This window comes from Gadus morhua, chromosome 3, assembly GCF_902167405.1.
Source record: "Gadus morhua chromosome 3, gadMor3.0, whole genome shotgun sequence".
NCBI classification, from domain to species: Eukaryota; Metazoa; Chordata; class Actinopteri; order Gadiformes; family Gadidae; genus Gadus; species Gadus morhua.
The window spans coordinates 8,009,183-8,028,706 of record NC_044050.1 but is presented as its reverse complement, the minus strand read 5'-3'; the positions used below and the strand labels follow the sequence as shown (position 1 = coordinate 8,028,706).

General features: G+C 44.5%; 2 protein-coding genes across 3 annotated transcripts in view; one reads left to right on the top strand and one right to left on the bottom strand.

The window, feature by feature from the left end:
• Positions 1–2,393, bottom strand: part of pax5 (paired box 5) — a 50,771-nt gene extending 48,378 nt beyond the window's left edge. The window contains exon 1 of the mRNA XM_030351094.1: positions 1,844–2,393. Coding sequence (XP_030206954.1) covers positions 1,844–1,889 — 46 coding nt within the window. The 5' untranslated portion in view covers positions 1,890–2,393. The remainder of the gene's footprint in view (positions 1–1,843) is intronic.
• A 4,572-nt stretch (positions 2,394–6,965) lies between these two features.
• Positions 6,966–19,524, top strand: part of zcchc7 (zinc finger, CCHC domain containing 7) — a 37,718-nt gene continuing 25,159 nt past the window's right edge. Inside the window, exons 1-3 of one of the 2 annotated variants that reach the window (XM_030351821.1) lie at positions 6,966–7,071; positions 8,099–8,629; positions 8,898–9,090. In XM_030351821.1, coding sequence (XP_030207681.1) covers positions 8,183–8,629; positions 8,898–9,090 — 640 coding nt within the window. In that variant the 5' untranslated portion in view covers positions 6,966–7,071; positions 8,099–8,182. Of the gene's footprint in view, positions 7,225–8,098; positions 8,630–8,897; positions 9,091–19,524 lie in introns of both variants that reach the window. The other variant, XM_030351822.1, reaches the window with a different exon arrangement.

The following is a 19,524-nucleotide window of genomic DNA, read 5'->3' as shown; positions in this document are numbered from 1 at the left end:
CTCTCTCTCTCTCTCTCTCTCTCTCTCTCTCTCTCTCTCTCTCTCTCTCTCTCTCTCTCTCTCTCTCTCTCTCTCTCCTTCTTCTTCTTCTTCTTCTTCTTCTTCTTCTTCTTCTTCTTCTTCTTCTTCTTCTTCTTCTTCTTCTTCTTCTTCTTCTTCTTCTTCTTCTACTTATTTTTCTTCCACCTCAAACTGGAGCGTGATGGCGCGATGTGCATGTTTGACCAAGTTTTGGAATCATGAAACCAGTGCGTTTATATCGTCAGAGACGGGACGTTTTCAGGACGGCTGGGAGTCATTCACCAAACACGTCGCGGGGACCTGGGAGTGGCGGGGAGCTCGTCTTAAAGATGCGATGCTATTTGTAACACAAGCACGTCCACGGAATCAACGTGAAAGTGAGGCGGAGAGAACGTAGGTATCGGCACACAGAACAAGTCAAAGCCCTCCCGTCAGCCATGATTCCCTCTCAGGATTGTTATCCAATAGTGCCATAGAGGCCTTCATCCTTTATTAGGAGTCTTCCACAGAATGAAAAAACACATAACCGCAATAACTGCGGCATCAGCCGAATCCTGCAATTAGTTGGGGAAGGGCGAGGCACGGCCGAATATTTTGATTGAGAAGTTTTTGATTATAATTCTAATTTGACAGATGATAGGCAACAAGGCATTTATGACCACCTCATCATCTGCGGATGGGATAAAAAAAAGTCCACGTTCATATAGGCCTATGCAGGCCTGTAAGCACATATACTGCACGCAGAGGAAGGGCTGCTCTGAGACTGGATGCATCTGACAAGTTACCTTCCCCAAAGGGAGGGTGGTCACATGCCAGCATTACCTATGCAACACACGACATATTATCAATGATGTCGCAGCGGAGTGATCATGTGATCACGTGACAGCCTCTGTTTAATAGGTAGGCCTATATTGCATTAAAACATATCATTCTCTCCGCCCATATCAGAAATTAATTGGACATATGTTTAATCGTCTGAAACTCAGCCATCAGAAAACGATAAATAAGCCATATCTATATAAAGTGCTCCGTTCTTGTGTCTGTGTGAGTAGGCCTGTTTATCTTGGTGTGTTTACTCGCGCTGGGACGTGCGTGCGACTGTTTATTTGCACCGCGCCTCCAGGTCACCTGGTCCCAGCATCGCCATGTATGCCAATTAGAGGAATATTGAGTTCAGGTTTTTATTAAAACGTGTGATGCCCCAGGCCAACTTCCCTAATCCGAAGACACTAGCAAGCAAATTATTTAAACCGTGTAACGAATAAGCATACAGGAAACATATGGCCGAGGTCAAAGTTTCACATAGTAGAACTGCAGCTATAGTAAGATTATTTTCGTTTGGAGTTGTATAAAACATACAAATATTATACAAATTATAACAATAATTGTAATGATTCATATTTATAATTAAATACTAACTCAAATTATGTTTTAAAAAAAGATATATAAATAATATATATAAGGATACATAAATGTATAAATAAATAAATGTATATACATATATATATAACACGCATAAAACCCAAGTTACAACCACAGCTTATTGTAAGATGACATAGGTTTGTCTTAATAATTATGAATTAATGCATTTTCACAAAATTCTAAATAATCAGAAAACCAAAAACCCGCATATATCGAGAAAAGTTAACCTAAAGTGTATTTATTCAACGGTAGGATTGTTTTGTGGACTGAAAGAAAGACACAAACTAAATCCAGTTATAATAAACCCTAGGCACAAATAATGTGAGGGTGAGAGCCAACAAGATAACAACAAACAGCCCATGCCAAGATCTTTCCCAAAGTTGAGGCAAAGCCGTCCTACCTGCTCTCCCCAGCCGCAGCGCCGCACTCTTGGGCTCTTGTTCCATGCTTCCCGGGTAGGAAAGGGGGAGGTGGTGGAGAGAAAGGTAGAGGGACGGAGGCGGGGGAGGGGGAGAGAAAAACTTTTTCTTCCACTGTCTCTCTTTCCCTCTCTCTCTCTCTCTCACACACACTCTCACCCTCTCTCTCTCTCTCTCTTGCTCCCTCTCTCTCACTTGCTCCCTTCTCTTTTTTCTCTCCTTTTCGCCCTACAGTACTTTTGGGTGAGTTGTAGGTTGAAATAATTCGACCCTTCCGCTCCCTGTTGCACTCCTGCAAGTGTTCACTCAGCTGCGACTAAACGTTTTAGGTGGAAAAGAGGCTTCGGGGGAAGCGTGAAATGATCACGTCGAGTAAAAAGAGCCGCTCTCTCAATGTGCGCTCATGTCCGGCCTTCTGTCTTCTCGCGCAAGCACGCACGTACACACGGACCCACAGATGCGCACGCGGGCAAACGAGCACACACCTACACACAGACCCACAGAGGCGCACACGGGAACGCGAGCAGGCGGCCCCCGCAATAAAAAGACGCTGCAGCATCTGTCACTGGAGTTTCACTTTTTCTTCAAACTTATTCTTCCTTGTTTTCTTTGTTTCCTGTCAGAACGGGGTTTCTTTTCGAATGTCTTCTCAACTACTCAATGTATTATTGATGATATTGGAGGCTCGTCGTGATCTGTTTTTCAGCGTGGTCCTTTGTAGACGACTTTATATCAATAAATTCCCATTCAAGTTGTTTAATGACATTCGGCGGGTGTGACAAAGATTCCCACATTTTATACACATTTCACAAGCTGATTGAATAACCTTCCCAACCACCTGTAACACTTGATTGATTGAGATAACCGCACCAGCTCCATTATGTGTTAAACAAACTTGAAACATTTATGTATCATTTATTCATCAAAGGCAAAAAATAGCTCGAAGAGGAAAAGGCCACCCTCACCCTGTTGTAGGTCCCTGGGTTCAGGCGCGAGCACCAAACAATTGAGGACGGAACAAAGCGCGAGACAGGGACCCATTTGGCGCGACCTGTCGCCTTGCGCTGCCCCCCTGCGACCCTGACCTTCGTCTCGCGCCCACAGATTGTGGAAAACAAAACACAACATTTGTAACGTTTTGCCGCTATTGTACGTGAAACTCGTCTATGCGTAAATAATCGCAAATATTGACGTTATGAATGAGTCCATTTTTGTACACGAAAAAAAGGCTAATGCTGTGAACAACTACAACAATTAATATTAATGTATTGATAATAATAGTAATAATAATAATAGTAATAATATTATCATTGTTGTTACTATTATTCATATTTTTGTTGTCGTCGTTTCAATTCGAGGCAAAGTAAGATTCAAGGTATGACCTTTTTTCTCTAGGATAGTTATAAAACATGTCACTATATCATGAAAATGTCAGAAACGTTCAAATCAATTAATTGGATTAAACGCATAGGCCTATTAAGATTTCACAATAAAGACCAATGGAGGGTATATATTCATACACAATGTCACCAAGATATCAAAAAACAATTTTCTATAGTTCGGATATCAATCCTCACTTGGTTGTTTCCCATTTCTGCACTAATTAATATAATTTATAAGAAACTGGGTTGGGGAGAATAGGCTGTTGGTTGCATGACCTGTGGCTCTGACCGTGCGGAACCGGAAAGAATCGCATTAGAGTGCGAGACACACGAAATAAAGAAACGATTAGGACAATAAGTAAACACGTAAACAGAGGAATAGTTGCAATTTATTTATGGGGCCTGTAAGCTTTATTCAACCGTGCAAATGTTGAGCATCATCCATATAGCTTACGGGGAAGGACACTTTATTATGGTTGTATTATTGTCTGTTGTTCAATATTGTTAGTCAAAGTGAGTTACATTTTTAAATATTCCCATGTTCTGAGTGATAACACATTGAAGTAAAGCATAAAAGCCTTCAGGAGAATATAGCTTACACAAGCTGCAAATACAGAGACACGAAAACACAAATTCATGAACTACATAATATATTGTTTTGCCTCTGCACAGTTTGGCTCCACACATTTATTGCTAAGGCATGTGAGAAATGCATTTACTGTATATGCCAATGTAACGTATCAGTTTGCTTTTGTTTTCTATTTGTTATTTGTGTACTTGATTGAATAAAATATAATAGAACACCAAACATGTCCCTGAGCATGTACATCCACCTCCTCTTTGGGGCTGTCGAAGATGCAAGACGGGCTTATGGGTCATAGAAGTGGGACACCTTATGTGTACATGAAACATTATGTGACACAACATGACACCAGGCGATTTGTATGTAAAGGTAAACATTTCAGCATGACGCTTTGAGAGCATGGACAAGGCCCCTGCCATTGTGATCTTGTGCTTAGAACGAGGACTTGAGTCATTGTGCAATAATGAATTGTGTGTGTGTGTGTTCACAAATGTAATCCCTACAGACACAAGTCGCCCGATTTCTTCCAAAAAAGGTGTTGTTAAGCTTGTTCTCTGTCATGTGGAAATTATTGAAAACCAAATTTATATCAAATGCTAGTCTGAGAATTTCCCCTTTTCACTAATTGTATCAAAATAATTGTGATGAAGTGTTAACATTCCAAAGAGAACATATGGGACTTTATTTCCACTCATTGCAGCAAATCTTTTGAACAAATATTAACAAAGTAGTATGATTGACATGAGGACTCAATAGTATTGCTTTTTTGAATTGATGAGTGTGAATTGCTATTTGAATTCACACTCATCAATTCCATCAGTTGTGATCAAAACAGCTGCCTTAGACAACTGTATTTCTATCTGATATTATTACATCCCTGCACAGGAAATGAATTGTGGATGGTCCAACCCTGACAAAAATACAATCAACTAAACTAAACCAAACACGATCATCAGCAACGGTGGGTGCTGCTGGGCTGCATACTGTATTTTAAAATATAACTGAAGAAGTCCAACAATGAGTTGTACCAGCACCAGCATCAATGGGAGCTATTCTTTAGGTTATATGCATTCAATACATTGTAGGACAGACATTCAGAGTGCCACTATCGATGCACGGCAGCCATTTTTGTTGGGATGCGTTCATCCAGGGCGAGGTCCTCACGTCAGCACGTCTCTGTAGACCGAGGCTGTAACAGCGGCGCTGTAGGGCTTCAGATGAATACGGTTACAAGGTAACGTAAACAAGTAATTGGAGCATGTCAACATGCAAATGAGGCCACCACAATGTAAAAATGTGTGTCTGAGTACACTTAGAAGGCGATACAGTACCCACACTATAAAATATCCATTCCCTTGTATGAAATTGCAATTAATTTACAGTCTAAGTGTTAATCCTTTGAGTGGCTTCATTATTATACCCCCTTCAAATTGTGCTAAGTTAGTGTAGACCTCACTAAAGCATCACTGTGGTCCAGGCATCTACCTTTGATGGGGGGTGATGAACATACTTCACCTCACATAGAGCACTTAGGTCCTAACTGGGATCGTCTTAGACGGGCAATACAGAAATTTCAAAGCAGATGAGGTTGCAAATAGTAGACATATGGCCATCACTTAAAATACATTGCCAATATGCCACAATTTCCGTGTTGATAAACCTCTCCAAACCTCCATCAGTGGCAGTAACGTACAGCTTCTGATTTGCAGAACGCGCGGGTGAGCCACAAGGAACACACTAATAACAACCAGAGAGAACAATGACATGCTTCTTTCACCGCCTCCTCTCCTCAATAAAGGCCCTTCCTCAGGCAGAACCGTTGCTCTGGAATGTGTGATTGGAAGTGGACCTCGGCCTCAGAAGGCCTATCCAAAACACGCCACTGATCTGGACGCTCTGAAATGCACCCCCTGAACGGGATGCCTTCATTCAGTCCGTACACCCCCTCCCTACCTGCGCACCCCCTATCTCTATATTCCGCTTTAAAATAATAACGGAAAAATAACGACAAATGTAGGGGGCCCGGAATCAGGCAGCCGCATCACAATTTCACCGAGGCAGTGAGGCATTCCAAACCTGCATCCAATTGAGATAAATATGGGGAGAGAGGGAAGGAGTAAGGCCCCCCATATGCACTGTCCAAACCAAAGCAGACGCAGGGTGATGTGTGGAGAAGGATATACGCTATGTGAGTCCATGCATGTGTTTGCGCGCGCGTGTGTGTGTGTGTGTGTGTGTGTGTGTGTGTGTGTGTGTGTGTGTGTGTGTGTGTGTGTGTGTGTGTGTGTGTGTGTCATGTGTGATGTGCGTGTGCATTGTATATGTCGGTATAGATGGGTGACACCGATGCCATGGGTGGTGCTGCCTAACCTTTGGAAGGAGACAATTCAACTCTGTGATGGCCTTTACTGTGTCTGACACGCATGGAGAAACTCCTGGGATCAGATGGCATTCTAACTCTGATCCCCTATCATCACATCATTCCCTCACTATTTTTTGTAGGGCGGAACCCTTTGCTCAAACACACAGAGTTTGCAATTATTCCTACAAAGAGGAAACAAGATGGATGTTTCTGTTTGAAAGGCTGCGTAGCAGCCAGAGTATCCTAATGGTTCCCCTGCCTACATGCAATAAATATGAGTGATGGCGATAGCCAAGTCTGTTGAATTACATTTACATTTACATTTATATTCACATCAACAATAATGGCCTAGGAATGAAGGTCTATTTTGTATAGATACATACTAAAACTTTTTGCATTCTTTGAGCTTTCAAAGCTTAATGCAAGAAAAATGGTTTTAACACAACTAGTTTTTTTTAAATATAGCCTCTTAGTTAATAATTTGCTATGGTCTTATAATCAGAAAAGGAAATTTGCTTGGGGGAAATGTTAAAATAGGCCTAGTTGAAATAAGTTTAATTATTATTTTGGGATATCTGTATTTTACCATTGGTGTTCTTTATCCTTATATCTTACTTAGCTAAATGCGAATAATCTTAATAATTCAGTACATCAAAATTCAACAATGAAAAATGGAAGTATCATTGTGTAAAAGTCCTGTGTCCAACTATGGGGATATGTGTTTGATTTCACAGACCACTACCGGCGCAATCCCGAAAGGGTGAAACGTTCTGATCGGCCAACCTATTACCCTGTGGTAAACCCGGAAGTAACTGTTTTCTGGCTTCGTAACCCCCAGAGCAGCCTAGGAAGTCTGAAACCCTACATTACAGTTGCCCTAAGGTTAGTTAAAGCATGTTCCCTTCTATTATAATATACGCGGTATATGAATTACAGCCTTCTGAAATCCCCCATTCGTTTGTTTCTTTGCTTCGCAATTAAAAGCAACGTCCGTTTGTGTTTACATCCTACCGGCTGTTGTGCTCACAGACACGTGTAAGTGTAAGGAGAACACATGTGGGAATTGGAGTGTCTACAATAAGTAGACTGTTTTATTGTACAGTGGCTGTCCATGTTTTACTATTGAACCTCTCTCTGACCTTCTAATGTAGCTGTGCTTAATGAGACTTCTGGACAGTACGTATACTTTGGCCGTTAGCGTTCAGCTAGCTTTAGGCAAACTAATTGCTCAAATATGGACAATAATCGGAAAGCACCATAATAAAGAAAACCACCGCGAGGTTGCAACAATTGTGTAACTGGGCTTTTACAATGTGTTAGCGTTCACTGTTTCAAGGAGGGTAGCTGATCACCCCTAAATGACATAACAAAGCCCCTGCACCATCTGCATGTGGCTATTCGATGTACTTGACTTTCACAAATGGTCTTTCTTGAACCCTTTGACGAGCGAGTCGCCACCCGTCCTAATTCCCCGGTGGGCAGCTTGTGACCACCTAGCGTAGCGTTTCAACGGGTGTCTGTAGTCTAGGAGCCAATCATTTCAAATCATCATGGCACAGACACGCAGGACTGACCAGGGCAATGGGCCAGGGGTCCCTTCATGTCCCTGTATGTACTCTCATCGTAAAGCTGCAAAAAAGCTATAGAGGTTACCAGTATGAGGCATAAAGGGTTGACTGAGTGTACTATGTCCTTGGAAAGTAGGAACCCACATTTGTTCTCAGTTGTACTGTATCTTGATTTGACATGAACAACAGTATTGATCAGAACCACATGAAGGGCAGTGTGCTCCTAGCATATCAGTCTTGAGCCTTGTAGTCCTGGTTGCCTCACTTGTAATAACAGTGTGAATCATAATGTATATTTGAAAACGTTTTAATGTTTGTTTTCTTTTATTTTCTCTCCACAGGGAGCTTCTCAGCCACTGAGGTCCCGGTTCTGCCGGTATATGTCTGTGTTGTGTGCGAGGAAGGGTGTGCGTGTGTTTTAGGGGATGTACTGTAACTACCAGGACAGAGAGGAGTTTGAGGATGACCTCTATGGGGAGGAGGGGGACTCAGATGGGTCAGAGGTCAACAGGGAGGTGGAGTTCCACCTCTATAGCCAGCTCCACTACGCTTCTGAGACCGGAGCGGTGAACGGGGAAGACCTTCAGGATGAGAAGGAGGAGAGGGAAAGAAGTGTCAGTGCAGACCCTGAACAAAGCAAGGATGGACTGCAGGAAGGCCAGGCACTGAAACAAGCCTTGTTAAAGTTGAATAACCTTAAGAAAGGGAAGACGAATGCAAAGTCTTTACGGTCTTCTGCAAAATTGGAGGAAGTAATTGTCATCGACTCTGGTACAGATATTATACACTCTGAAGATGATAATGAAGGAGTCTGTACCCTCAAGGGTCAGAGTTCGAAGAGAGTTCCGCTGTCTTCAACCCCAGCCCAACAGGTACAGTCTTTGTCGTGATGTACTTCCTCCTGCCTTATTGTTATGATGATGCTGCCGGTTCTAGGTCCCTATTTCCTTGAGCAACACTGCTTTCATCCACATTGCTGCAACCGCTCAGAATTGAACTAAGGGTTAAAACTGACTTAATTTCACCTAGCATAAGCATACACCGATAATTTGTCAATGCAAGACAACATATCCATAAAGTTCCATAGATGGTTGGAATTCCAATAAAATAATGGTGTGGTTGTTGTTTGACTTTCCCTAGACGAGAGCAAAGAGGCCGCGGAGCCCCAGTCTGGACTCTGTTGTGCTTGTGAACTCAGAATCTGAAGAGTCTGAATCAGAGTCTGACGACAACTCTGACATCCTGGAGGCCTGGATGATCCTGGGTCAGGGGAAGGACGTTGAAGATCACAGCATCTCGCTCAACCTGGAGGGACAATCAAGCAACAGCACAGGTGTGTGTGTGTGTGTGTGTGTGTGTGTGTGTGTGTGTGTGTGTGTGTGTGTGTGTGTGTGTGTGTGTGTGTGTCAGGGGCGGGGCTTCATGTTTTAGTTTTCAGAGAATTACAATGTGTACTATGATGATGGATAACAATAAGGTGGCTGATCTGTGCTCCAACTCAGTAAGAACACCCAGCACAGTCCGCTAAGGCGGAGTGAAAAGAGAATGAATGTGTGCGTATGTTTGTGTGTTTAATGCAGTGCATGTGTGGCCATGTTTACAGATTTGTAGCTGTTACAACCCCCCCCCCCCCCCCCTTAGTTTTACTCATCTCCCGGGCATCTTCAAATGTGTGTGTTTGCATGCATGCTGACATGAGTGTGTGTGTGTGTGTGTATGTGTGTGTGAGGGAATGTGTATATTTGTATGTTTTATAAAATATTGGATTCTAATCAGCGTGCCGCTGTACATACACACAGACACAGGAGCACTAATGCCAAAAACAAACAGAAGGAAAGACAACAGCGTGCCGCGGGTCTGGAGGAGGGAGGGGTGGATGGTGGGGGGGGGGGGGGGGGGGTCAAAGGAGGGAGTAATCAGAAAATGAATAAAAGTGTCTGCTGCAAATCTCTCCAGATCTACATATTACCTTATCCTGCAGCCTCAGCAACCTCTTTCCAGGTTTTACCCTTCCCACCGCCCCCCCCAGCTCCACCCAGTACCCCATCACTCTTTCTTTTATCCCAATTTCTCACTATTGTGCTCTCTTTCTCTCTCCCTCTCCCTCTCTCGCTCTGCCTCTCGCTCCTTATTTCTCATTTGAATTTCCCTGGGCTGACGTTTCTGCAAGAGCGCTTCTGCTCACTGCCTCCTCCACTCGTTTCTGGGGTGGAGGCCGGGGGTGGGGGTTTGGAGGCGGGGGGGGGAGCGGCTCAAGGTTTTTTTTTTTGGGAGGGGTGGGGGTGCAGGCGTTATAGGGGTTGGATCTTTCTTTCTTCTCCCGCTCCGTCTTTCTCCTCGACTTTCTTGTCTGGCCCCTCTGTGTGATCTCTGGAGCCTGACCCCATGTCTGCGCACGGGGGGTCAGAGAGTGTGGTGCGGCCGGGCCACGCTGGGCGGGAGGGGGCTGCTGAGGGAGGGGGCTTTCAGTGGAGGAAGCAGCGCTTATTGTATGGACGTGAAAAAAAAAGGGAATATAAAGGAAAGGAAATTTGGGAGGAACTGCCTTTGACTTTCTAGAGTGCCCACCCCCTACGCACACAACCGCAGACACACATTGGCGCACGCACACACCCATCTTCAGTCGTTTGGTGGGGTTCGGGGAGAAGCAGTGTGGCAACGTTTCTAGAATTTTCCCTGACCTTTATAAACAAATTTTATTTGAGGGATTTATAAATGGCATCACCATCAAATCACATTCACTACACTTTGTGAATTTCTCTCTCGCTCTCGCTCTCGCTCTCGCTCTCTCTCTCCAAGGGACATTGATTCCGGTCCCACTCCTCTTTCAATCCTTTCAGTCTTTCTTTTTTTCCATTTCCCTTTCTTCCTCCCTTGGTTTGTGTCACTTGTTCACACTAATTCTTACACTTTTATAATCTAATCCTTTCTCAACCCCCTCAGATAAGCTTTTAGCCAAGAGTATGGGGACACACACACACACACACACACACACACACACACACACACACACACACACACACACACACACACACACACACACACACACACACACACACACCCCCCCCCCCCCCCCCCCCCCTGGGGGTGTGGGGAGACAAACCCACGGTGAATATCTGTAGCCTGGCGGCTGTTGGAGAGCAGTGGGGTGGGAGAGGGTGTGGGAGAGCGACCATCCCAGGCACCAGCCTAGCGTCTCCCCACCCAGAGAGCTGTGTGTATTCCTGCTCCATGAGTTTGTTAGTTGTCGTAGGCAGGGAGCACTGGAGCTCAGCTGAACTCGTAATGGTTAAACCTCATTCAGTCCTCACACCCCTCCTTCTAATTCTCTCCTTCACGTTTTTTGTCCTCCTCGTCCTGGTCAGTGCACACCAAACTTAGTTTCAGAGCTTAGAGAGCAAGGCCCGTCTCGCTATCGAGGTGGCCGATCACATCAGTGTGGGTCTGCGTGTGTGTGTGTGTGTGTGTATTGCTCTGGCAGAAAGACTTGTGGCTTAGAGAGCTGTATGTCGTGGTCTGTGTGTGTGCGTGTGTACATGGTAGAGGTTATCCCTCTTTCGTACAGGAACAAGGTAAGCCCAATTCCTTCTCCTCATGTAATGTATTTTTCTTCCACTCCTCCATGTAACCTCTCATGTGCCGTCCGTTCCCTACCCGTCTTTTGCAGTCTGGACTATAACCGTCTAACAGACCAGTCCTCTTAAAGAGGTTCATACCCTGGTGCGTCACTATGTGCAGAGACTTGCTGACGATTGGCAATGGGTGTCTTTCATTTGGGTATTCGGAGCGCACTAAGTCCTAAACCGTGGCTATGGGATGGCGTGCCAACAGCGTTACCCTGGGTCTAGGTTCTGGACCCAGGAGCTGGTACCAAGGCTGCCTAACTCAGCAGCCGCTCACAACACGGAGGGCCCCCTGCCATTCGAAAGGCTTTCCTCGTGTTATTCATTTTGAAATGTATCCGATAACAACGAATAGATTGTCAGAATTGACGATGCTGGAATTGTGTGTGTGTGTGTGTGTGTGTGTGTGTGTGTGTGTGTGTGTGTGTGTGTGTGTGTGTGTGTGTGTGTGTGTGTGTGTGTGTGTGTGTGTGTGTGTGTGTGTTCAGGACATTGGAATGGGTGAAATGAGATTACACTGGTATGTGGGGGTACGATGCTAGGTGTGGGTGGGTGTGGTGGTGGTGATGGTGATGGGGGGGGATGGGGGGGGGCGCGATACAGAAGTGGGCCCTGGATAGGATCAGGTCTTATCTTGGCTGCCCAGTGCCACGCGAGGTGTAACGCCACACCCACACTACCACACAGCGTGTTTGAACAGACAGACGCACACACACACACACACACACCCTCTAATGGCTGTGCCATAGTTTGACTTGTATTATCTCCTTTTTTGCAATGGGTGTTACAAATTATATTAGCATATTGTGTTGTATGCATCAAATTTGATCAAGCAAAATCAAAGTATTAAATAATCTTGGCGTGTGAAAAATCTATTTTTGAAATAGGACAAATATTAGATTGTTGATGATGCCAACGCCGCTTTTAAAAGACATGAGAGTCAACATCATTTCATAATATTTAACCTTTTATTCTAAGAATTTGCAATCAGCATTTATAGAATCACAATCGTTTTCTCATTCTCACCGTTACGTTTTCAGCTAAAATTCAATGTCATGGTAATATTTTGGCTTCCTCATTGGATAATTCTTACAGTATTAATACTTTGTCATGTGCGATGGGAGCAGTCGTGAGCCAATCGTTATTCGCCGTGTTACCTTAATAGTGCGAGCATGACAATGATGCAAATCTTTTCTGTTCGGGGTTGACGTCAAAGTGTTTCTTTCTCCATTACTATTGAAATTCTCTTTTTTTTGTATGTTGATGCGATGAACAATTGTGTTCACTTTGAGGCCGTTTGTTATTTTGAGACTGAAGAGAGTGAGTGACGATAGTTATCAAATAGACAGCAGGTGGTCATTAGAAATGTACAGTCAAATCAAAACCCAAAATAAAGAAAAGGGGTATAGCAAAAATATGAAATATTGACCGGACGAGTGGTTTGGAGGAAGGACCTGCAGAGAACAGGATCAAGGGATGGAGAGAATGGGTGGGGGGGGAGAGCGAGTAGGAGGTGGCTCGCTGAGCTAAACTCAAAGAGACAGGCCTGGAAAAGGATCGGCCACGCTGTGGCGGTCGGTCCGGCCCGCTGCTCCCCCAGGCCAACATCCCACGCTGGGTCTGGTGGTCTCGGTACCTGGCCCTCTCTCGGATCACGCTCTCGGCGCTCCACTACTTTCCGACCCAGCCTTTTCTAGTCCATTAATCTCTTAAAAAATCGTAACGTACTCCCTTGGTTTTGGATGCCTGTTGATGGCTTAATTTTATAGTGAAATATGTTTGAATTAAATGTTGTGGCTCTGGATTTAATGGTTATATTAGCTGCAGACATCTGTAGCGGCATTACAGAAAGCCTTTGGATTCTGGTCCTATGGGCCAAAAATTAGGATTTTACACTGAAAGGCGTCTGTTACTTTTGATTTAAACAATGACATTCATTTATTATATTTTATATTTATTAAAAATGGAAGTTACTATACTATTGTAATATGGGTAATCCTGGCAACAGTGGTTCAGTTTACTGAAATGGAGGTTCAATGGAAACATGATATTTTTCTGTTAATAATCTACATCACAATAGTACGAAATTGTTTCTGCATTGTCTTTTTTCTAAATATGAAACTCGACTAGCGGGGCTCTCAAACATCTGTTGTGCCAGCTGCAGGTGCTCATTTGTATTAATGCAGGGGCTAGTTCTTTTACAGAGTGTGCGGTAGACATTTAAATATAATCTACTGGAAAATATCTCACTTACTCCCACACACGTCAAAAAAACAGAACAGAAGACTCACATGATCCAAACTGTTGCATTGTTGTTTGACGACTTATTTGTTTGTTTTAGGCAGGTTTGTTTTGTTTCTTCTTTTAATCAGGGCTTCCTAGTTATACACCTTCTCCCCACCCTTATGAGCCACATTCGATGCTAAGGCCTTTTTAGAGCAGATTAGACTCTGTGCCGAACGCCTCCCAGAACCCTTTGAGGGGAAGATGAGGAGGCCTTGCAGCCCACTGTTATCCTTTGGTTCTGAGCAGAAGAATAGTTTCATAGCAAAAGGGTTTTTTGTTACAATTGTGTTTGACAACGCAAACCCCCACACCTATCCTTCCTTGTACTCACGCGCGCATGCATGCACTCATGCACACACACACACACACACACACACACACACACACACACACACACACACACACACACACACACACACACACACACACACACACACACACACACACACACACACAAATACGCCTTTTATGCAGTAACTGTAGCCTGAAGGAAAGTGTAATAAACCGGAGACCGAGCCGTCCCTACTGTACTTCAATATGTGTATGTATGTGTGTAGTTAGGTTGTGTGTGTAGTGTGTGTGTGCGCGTGCAGAGCAATCACTGGGCTCTTCTTTAACCTTTATTTAACCGGGATATCCCATAAAGACCAGGAAGTATCTGGTCCGAGGAGACCTGTAGCCGACCTCATGCCCCGAAGCTACAGGGGGAAAGAGACTCTCATATCCTCTGGCTTGATTAAACCAATTCACCATGCCCTAAAACCTCCAGGTATCTCATGTATCCTGTAATCAAACGTCTGGATAAGGGACCTAGTTATAGCGTCTTCAACTGACCGTTGGACGTATACTAGTTATGTTTGTCGGAGATGTATCCCGTTTTTTTCTTCGTGACTCTGTCTTTGAGTCCGGCTCCTCTGGTTATTCCACCGCCACTGTTTGGCAACAGAAGTGGAAGGAAGGAGGGAAAAGAGTCGGGAGGGGCGGGGGCAATGGGACTGCGAGGGGGGAGAAAAAAAGTCAATTACAATTACCAGTAATTATAATTAAGCAATCACTTAATAGGAAATCAAATTATTGTGAGGGTGACAGTGGCGGAGAGGGACGTCCCGCGGGACCGTATTCATTTCTGGCCTTTTATTTGGCCCCAGAACTTTCTCTTATTGTCTTTCCTTTTTTTTTGGGGAGGGGGAGTTGGTGGCGGTGTGAGGGTGGGGGGAGCGGAGAGGGCTTTATTAACTGGTAGCCTAGGGTGGTGATATTTTTTAGGGATGAGGGAGCGGAGCTTGGGGAGGCGATGGCGGGCGGGGTCGGTCGGCGCCCATATTAATATTAATATGTTTTGGGGATGAGGAACAATGGGGAGAGGGAGGTGGGGAAAGGCAGTCATGGATCCACAAAATCGACACCACCTCCCTTTCTCCCTCTCCTTCCTTTTCTCCCCTTTTCCCCGTGCCGTCTTTCTCTGGTTGTTTGCGTCTTTCTGTCTTTTTATTCTCTCTCTCTCTCTCTCTCTCTCTCTCTCTCTCTCTCTCTCTCTGCCTCTCTGCCTCTCTCTGCCTCTCTGCCTCTCTCTCTCTCTCTGCCTCTCTCTGCCTCTCTCTCTCTCTCTGCCTCTCTCTCTCTATCTGCCTCTCTCTCTGCGGTTTGCTGTTTCAGCCAGCAGTGCTGCTGCTACAGTTACCGCAAGTCACAAGGATGGTTATAAGTCTGAGCACAGAGGCCATCATGCAAAACACCTACGCATAGTACACACCTACACATTACAGGAACACACATGCACACACACAATGAGGATGGATGCAAGTAGCCCCCCTTATGCAAAGAGGTCGGGGGCTAATAATAGCAGGGCAACTGTTTCAGAAGGTCCCAAAGGGCAGCAGCCCAAACCACACGCAACACACAGATAACTGGGCCTGTTTTGCACTCCAGAGAGTCCTCGCCGCGTGCATGTGACCATTCCAAGTTTTCTGCCCATGTCTCTTAATTAAGGACCTCGTCAGACACCGTCCAGCTGGGCTACAGCTGTCGCCTGGCTGGCTGGCATCCCTTCGATCAATCTCGCTTTCTATCTTGTACCTTGCTCGCTCACTTTTGTTTGTATGTCTGACTGCTTCGGTCCCACTAAACGTGGTGTCGTAGTACTGGTTATACTTGAGTTTTCACTTCAAAACATAAGTTTTGAGATCCTCTTCCCGTTGCCTTCTCAATTCTCTGCAATGCATTACAATATAGAAAATATCAAATGTATTACAGAGGTGATTTCCTTAAAGTAATAAAAATAAGCCTATACTCTTTTGATATGGAATAGAGCTCAATAGTCCTCCATACAGGCTTGTGTGCAGTGTTGGTCGGATTGGAGAAGAACACTGAGCTAGCTAAAGGCCAGACTGAATTACTCAATGAACGGCCAATACAGTTTTCTATTTTGAAACACTTTTTTTTTATCCAATTTCAAATTTAAATCCTCCCAGCCCAACTGTTTGAGTTCCACCCTCTTCAGGTGGTTAGACACAGCACATTAATGCTTTGACGTATCGAACATTTTGGAGAAAAATAAATTCCGATGTTGCGTCTCCATCTCATGCTGATTCCTAAAGCGGGCTAATGAAGGGGCTGATTCCCAGAATCCATCAGCCTTCCTCCTGTGCCGGCTCCCCGTCTACCCGCTCAATGTTTTTTCCGAGCTCCACCCCTCCACTCCGCCCCACAACCCCCGCCCACCCCCCCTCCACCAGGAGCGGGCCATGGTTACGTGGCTGTTGCCATGCCAGTGTTGCGGGGCCAGGCCTCCTGCTATAGGCTCGCCTGGGCCGTCCCCTATGCGGTGGTTCAAAAACCCAAAAGTGGTTTGGTGGAGATCCACAGTTGACGGTCCCCTATTAGGCAACAATATTTACATCACTCACCACACGTCTTTCTTTATGGTCATCATATTCATTTGTTGGTTTACATCAGTGGCTCTGAGGATGAATTTGGGTGAGGATGAGCGGTATTGGGGAGGCGGCCACGCTGCTGCAGTTCGATGCATTCATTACTTATTTGAATCGGTTAGATTAATCCGGTAATTGGTTAAAGAAAAATTGGATCACCCACCATAATGGAGGCTTTTAAGACCAGGAAATTAGAATATTTTCACAATATCATAATATATGGATAACCCAAGTCACTCGAATGTCAAAATATTAACATTTCCATCAACACTGTAAATCAGCCATCCACTATGCTGTGTTTTTTCTGTTTTGCTTAGACCAGCAACGTTGCTGAAGCATCTTTTCATGTGGTTATAGTTTTAAGGATTTTTTTTCGGGAATCCCTTCCCGGGAAAGAAGGCTCGGTGTGTATGTGTGCTTATTTCTGCGACATTGTGTCTTGTGTTTTCTCGTGCTGGCTTTGTGCCAGCGTGTGCGTCTCGAGCTCCTGTAGTGTTCTTCGGGTGTGGGCATTTTAGCACAAGGGTGTGCGTGACAATGCGTACGTGCGAGTGCATTAGTGTACCTTTGGGCTGGCCTTCATCCAGAGGATTACGGTTAAATGGAACGCCGAGATTTCTGCAACATAAGACCGATAAGCCTGGATTCGGCATTGGGAGGGCAAATTAATTATTGAGGATAAAATCTGAGGGATAGAGATAGTTGACGTGCCGTTGGGGGAGTTCAGTCATTGATATTTCAGCGCAAGTTTCTTGACAGCATGCAGAGTTCATCACACCCTTAATGGGAGCGTAGCTTCGTTTATACATGCGTACATGTGCGAGTGAGAGGAAGACGTAAAGGTGTAGATGAGGATAGTTTCACATTTTTATCGGTTATTTTATTTACCAAAGGGAGGAGGGGGGGGGGGGGGGGGGGGTTACCCGCTCCCCTCAGAATAACGTTCTTGTATAATTTATGAAGTGCATTTAATCTACTTAAAATCATGGGTGAAACTGGCAGGCTAAACATCCATTGCATAATTTAACAAGTGTTAAAAAATGATGGTAAAATAATATATATATTAAGTGAATAATGCTGAGTTATGTTCTATTAAGTTATTATTATAACCAGTTGGTAACCTTCAGTTCATGAGTTTCTTTCTGTTATTTTCTGTTAAATGCTCTTGTGAAATATAGTTCACAATAGGTGCTTTGCGTGGTTCAAATGTTAACTAGCCTCTTCGCACAAACTGAATGAATGTAGATATGTAAAAAAAGTCTTAAGTTAAATCCTAAATTTAACACTATATGCGATGTGTGTTTGACCGATATTATATTTATATATGTGTGGCTTACTCTACAGCAACAGTGTTCTCGTCGAATATAGCCGTAACATTCTGTCTATGCCCAATAGAAAAAAAACAACACTTATCTAATGAAATAAGAACGACAAATTAAAAACAAATTAACTAAGCTTCACTAAACAAACTATGCACCAGTTCTCACTGTCTCTGCCTCTGAGATTACACTGTTTTGTTTTTGCCAGAGTTGTGCATTCTATTCATAACATTGTATATTCATTGTGCTTACGCCAGTATTTTCTTGTTTCAGTTTTTTGGTATTTTATTATTCAGAATTCCTATGTAACTTATCTGTTTAACCTATATCAAAATCTTTCAAGAACCTATATACTTTCACCGATGTGGTTGAGAAAAAATCCTAAAAGGTGTGCTCAAATTGAACTATTGTCTGTGTTCAGTGTCACTTTAAAGAACCAAAGTAATCAACCTTAATCTAAATCAAATGTGTGCATGTGCATGCGGACATGGGTTCTGCTGTCTCGGGCGTTCCTTTTGAGTGTGAGTCTCGTGTCCTCAGACCGCAGGCTGATCGATAGCAATCGGGAGTCGAGTGTCTCTGGCTCTCTGTGTCTGCTCGCTGTGGCGCATGGCCCCTTTGTAGCTCCACACCGGGGCCAGAGAAAGAATGAAAGCTGGGGGACGCTGGGAAGAAAATGGAGGCTGTTTGCAGGTCAAAAAGCATGACCAACTCCCTCATCCAAATCTCTGGATATTTATTCAACATTATCCGCAAATCAAAAAGAAAAAACCTGGCTCTCACCCCTCCCTTTTGATCTGACCAACTAAAGGGTAAAGGTGGCGCACTTGAGGTGTGTGTGTGTGTTTGAGTGCGTTGTTTAGCATGCGTGTGTGTGTATGTGTGTTTGTGAGCCGGTGCCAGAAGATGTGTTATTGTAGGATATTAAACCTGCACTGGGATAGCTCACTAAGGTGCGCTAATGGATTTCCCACCTCTCTTCTCCACCCTTTGTCCCTCTCCTCCTCCTCCCTTCCTCTCTCTTTGTCTCTCTGGCACGCTTAACAAAACACACGCCTGCTTGTCGTCTTTAGCTCGAGCCCTTTTTAATTTCTGGTCCCCCTTTCCCCCATTCTCCCCTCTCCTTTATGAGCTCTGTAAAGGGGCTGTGTGTCAGGGTCCAGGGGTATTAGCGCGGAGGCATTAGGCATCAACTCTCCAGATACATTAATGCAGCAGCCCTGTTCATATAAACAAGGCAATTCAATTTAGCCTGCCCCCGTGAGGAATGGGATTTCTCTGAGAGGGAGAGAGAGCGAGAGAGAGATAGGGAGAGGGGGAGAGAGAGAGCTGGTCAAAGGGAAAAGGTGGGGTCAAGGCAGTTTCAAAGGAAGAGGGACATAGGGGAACATGATGTAGAACAGTAGATACTACGGGAGCAGTAGGGGTTGGGAGGGATGGAGGGGGTGAGGAGGGTGAGAAGATGGGAGAGGTTGTGTGGAGACACAGGAGGGGAGGCGTCGTTGGTGAGCAGAGAATCTGGACGATAGCGGATGAGCACCACACTTTGGGCAGTGCTTGCGTCGTTGGTGAGGGCGCGTGGTCTGTAGTGCACACCAACATACGGCAG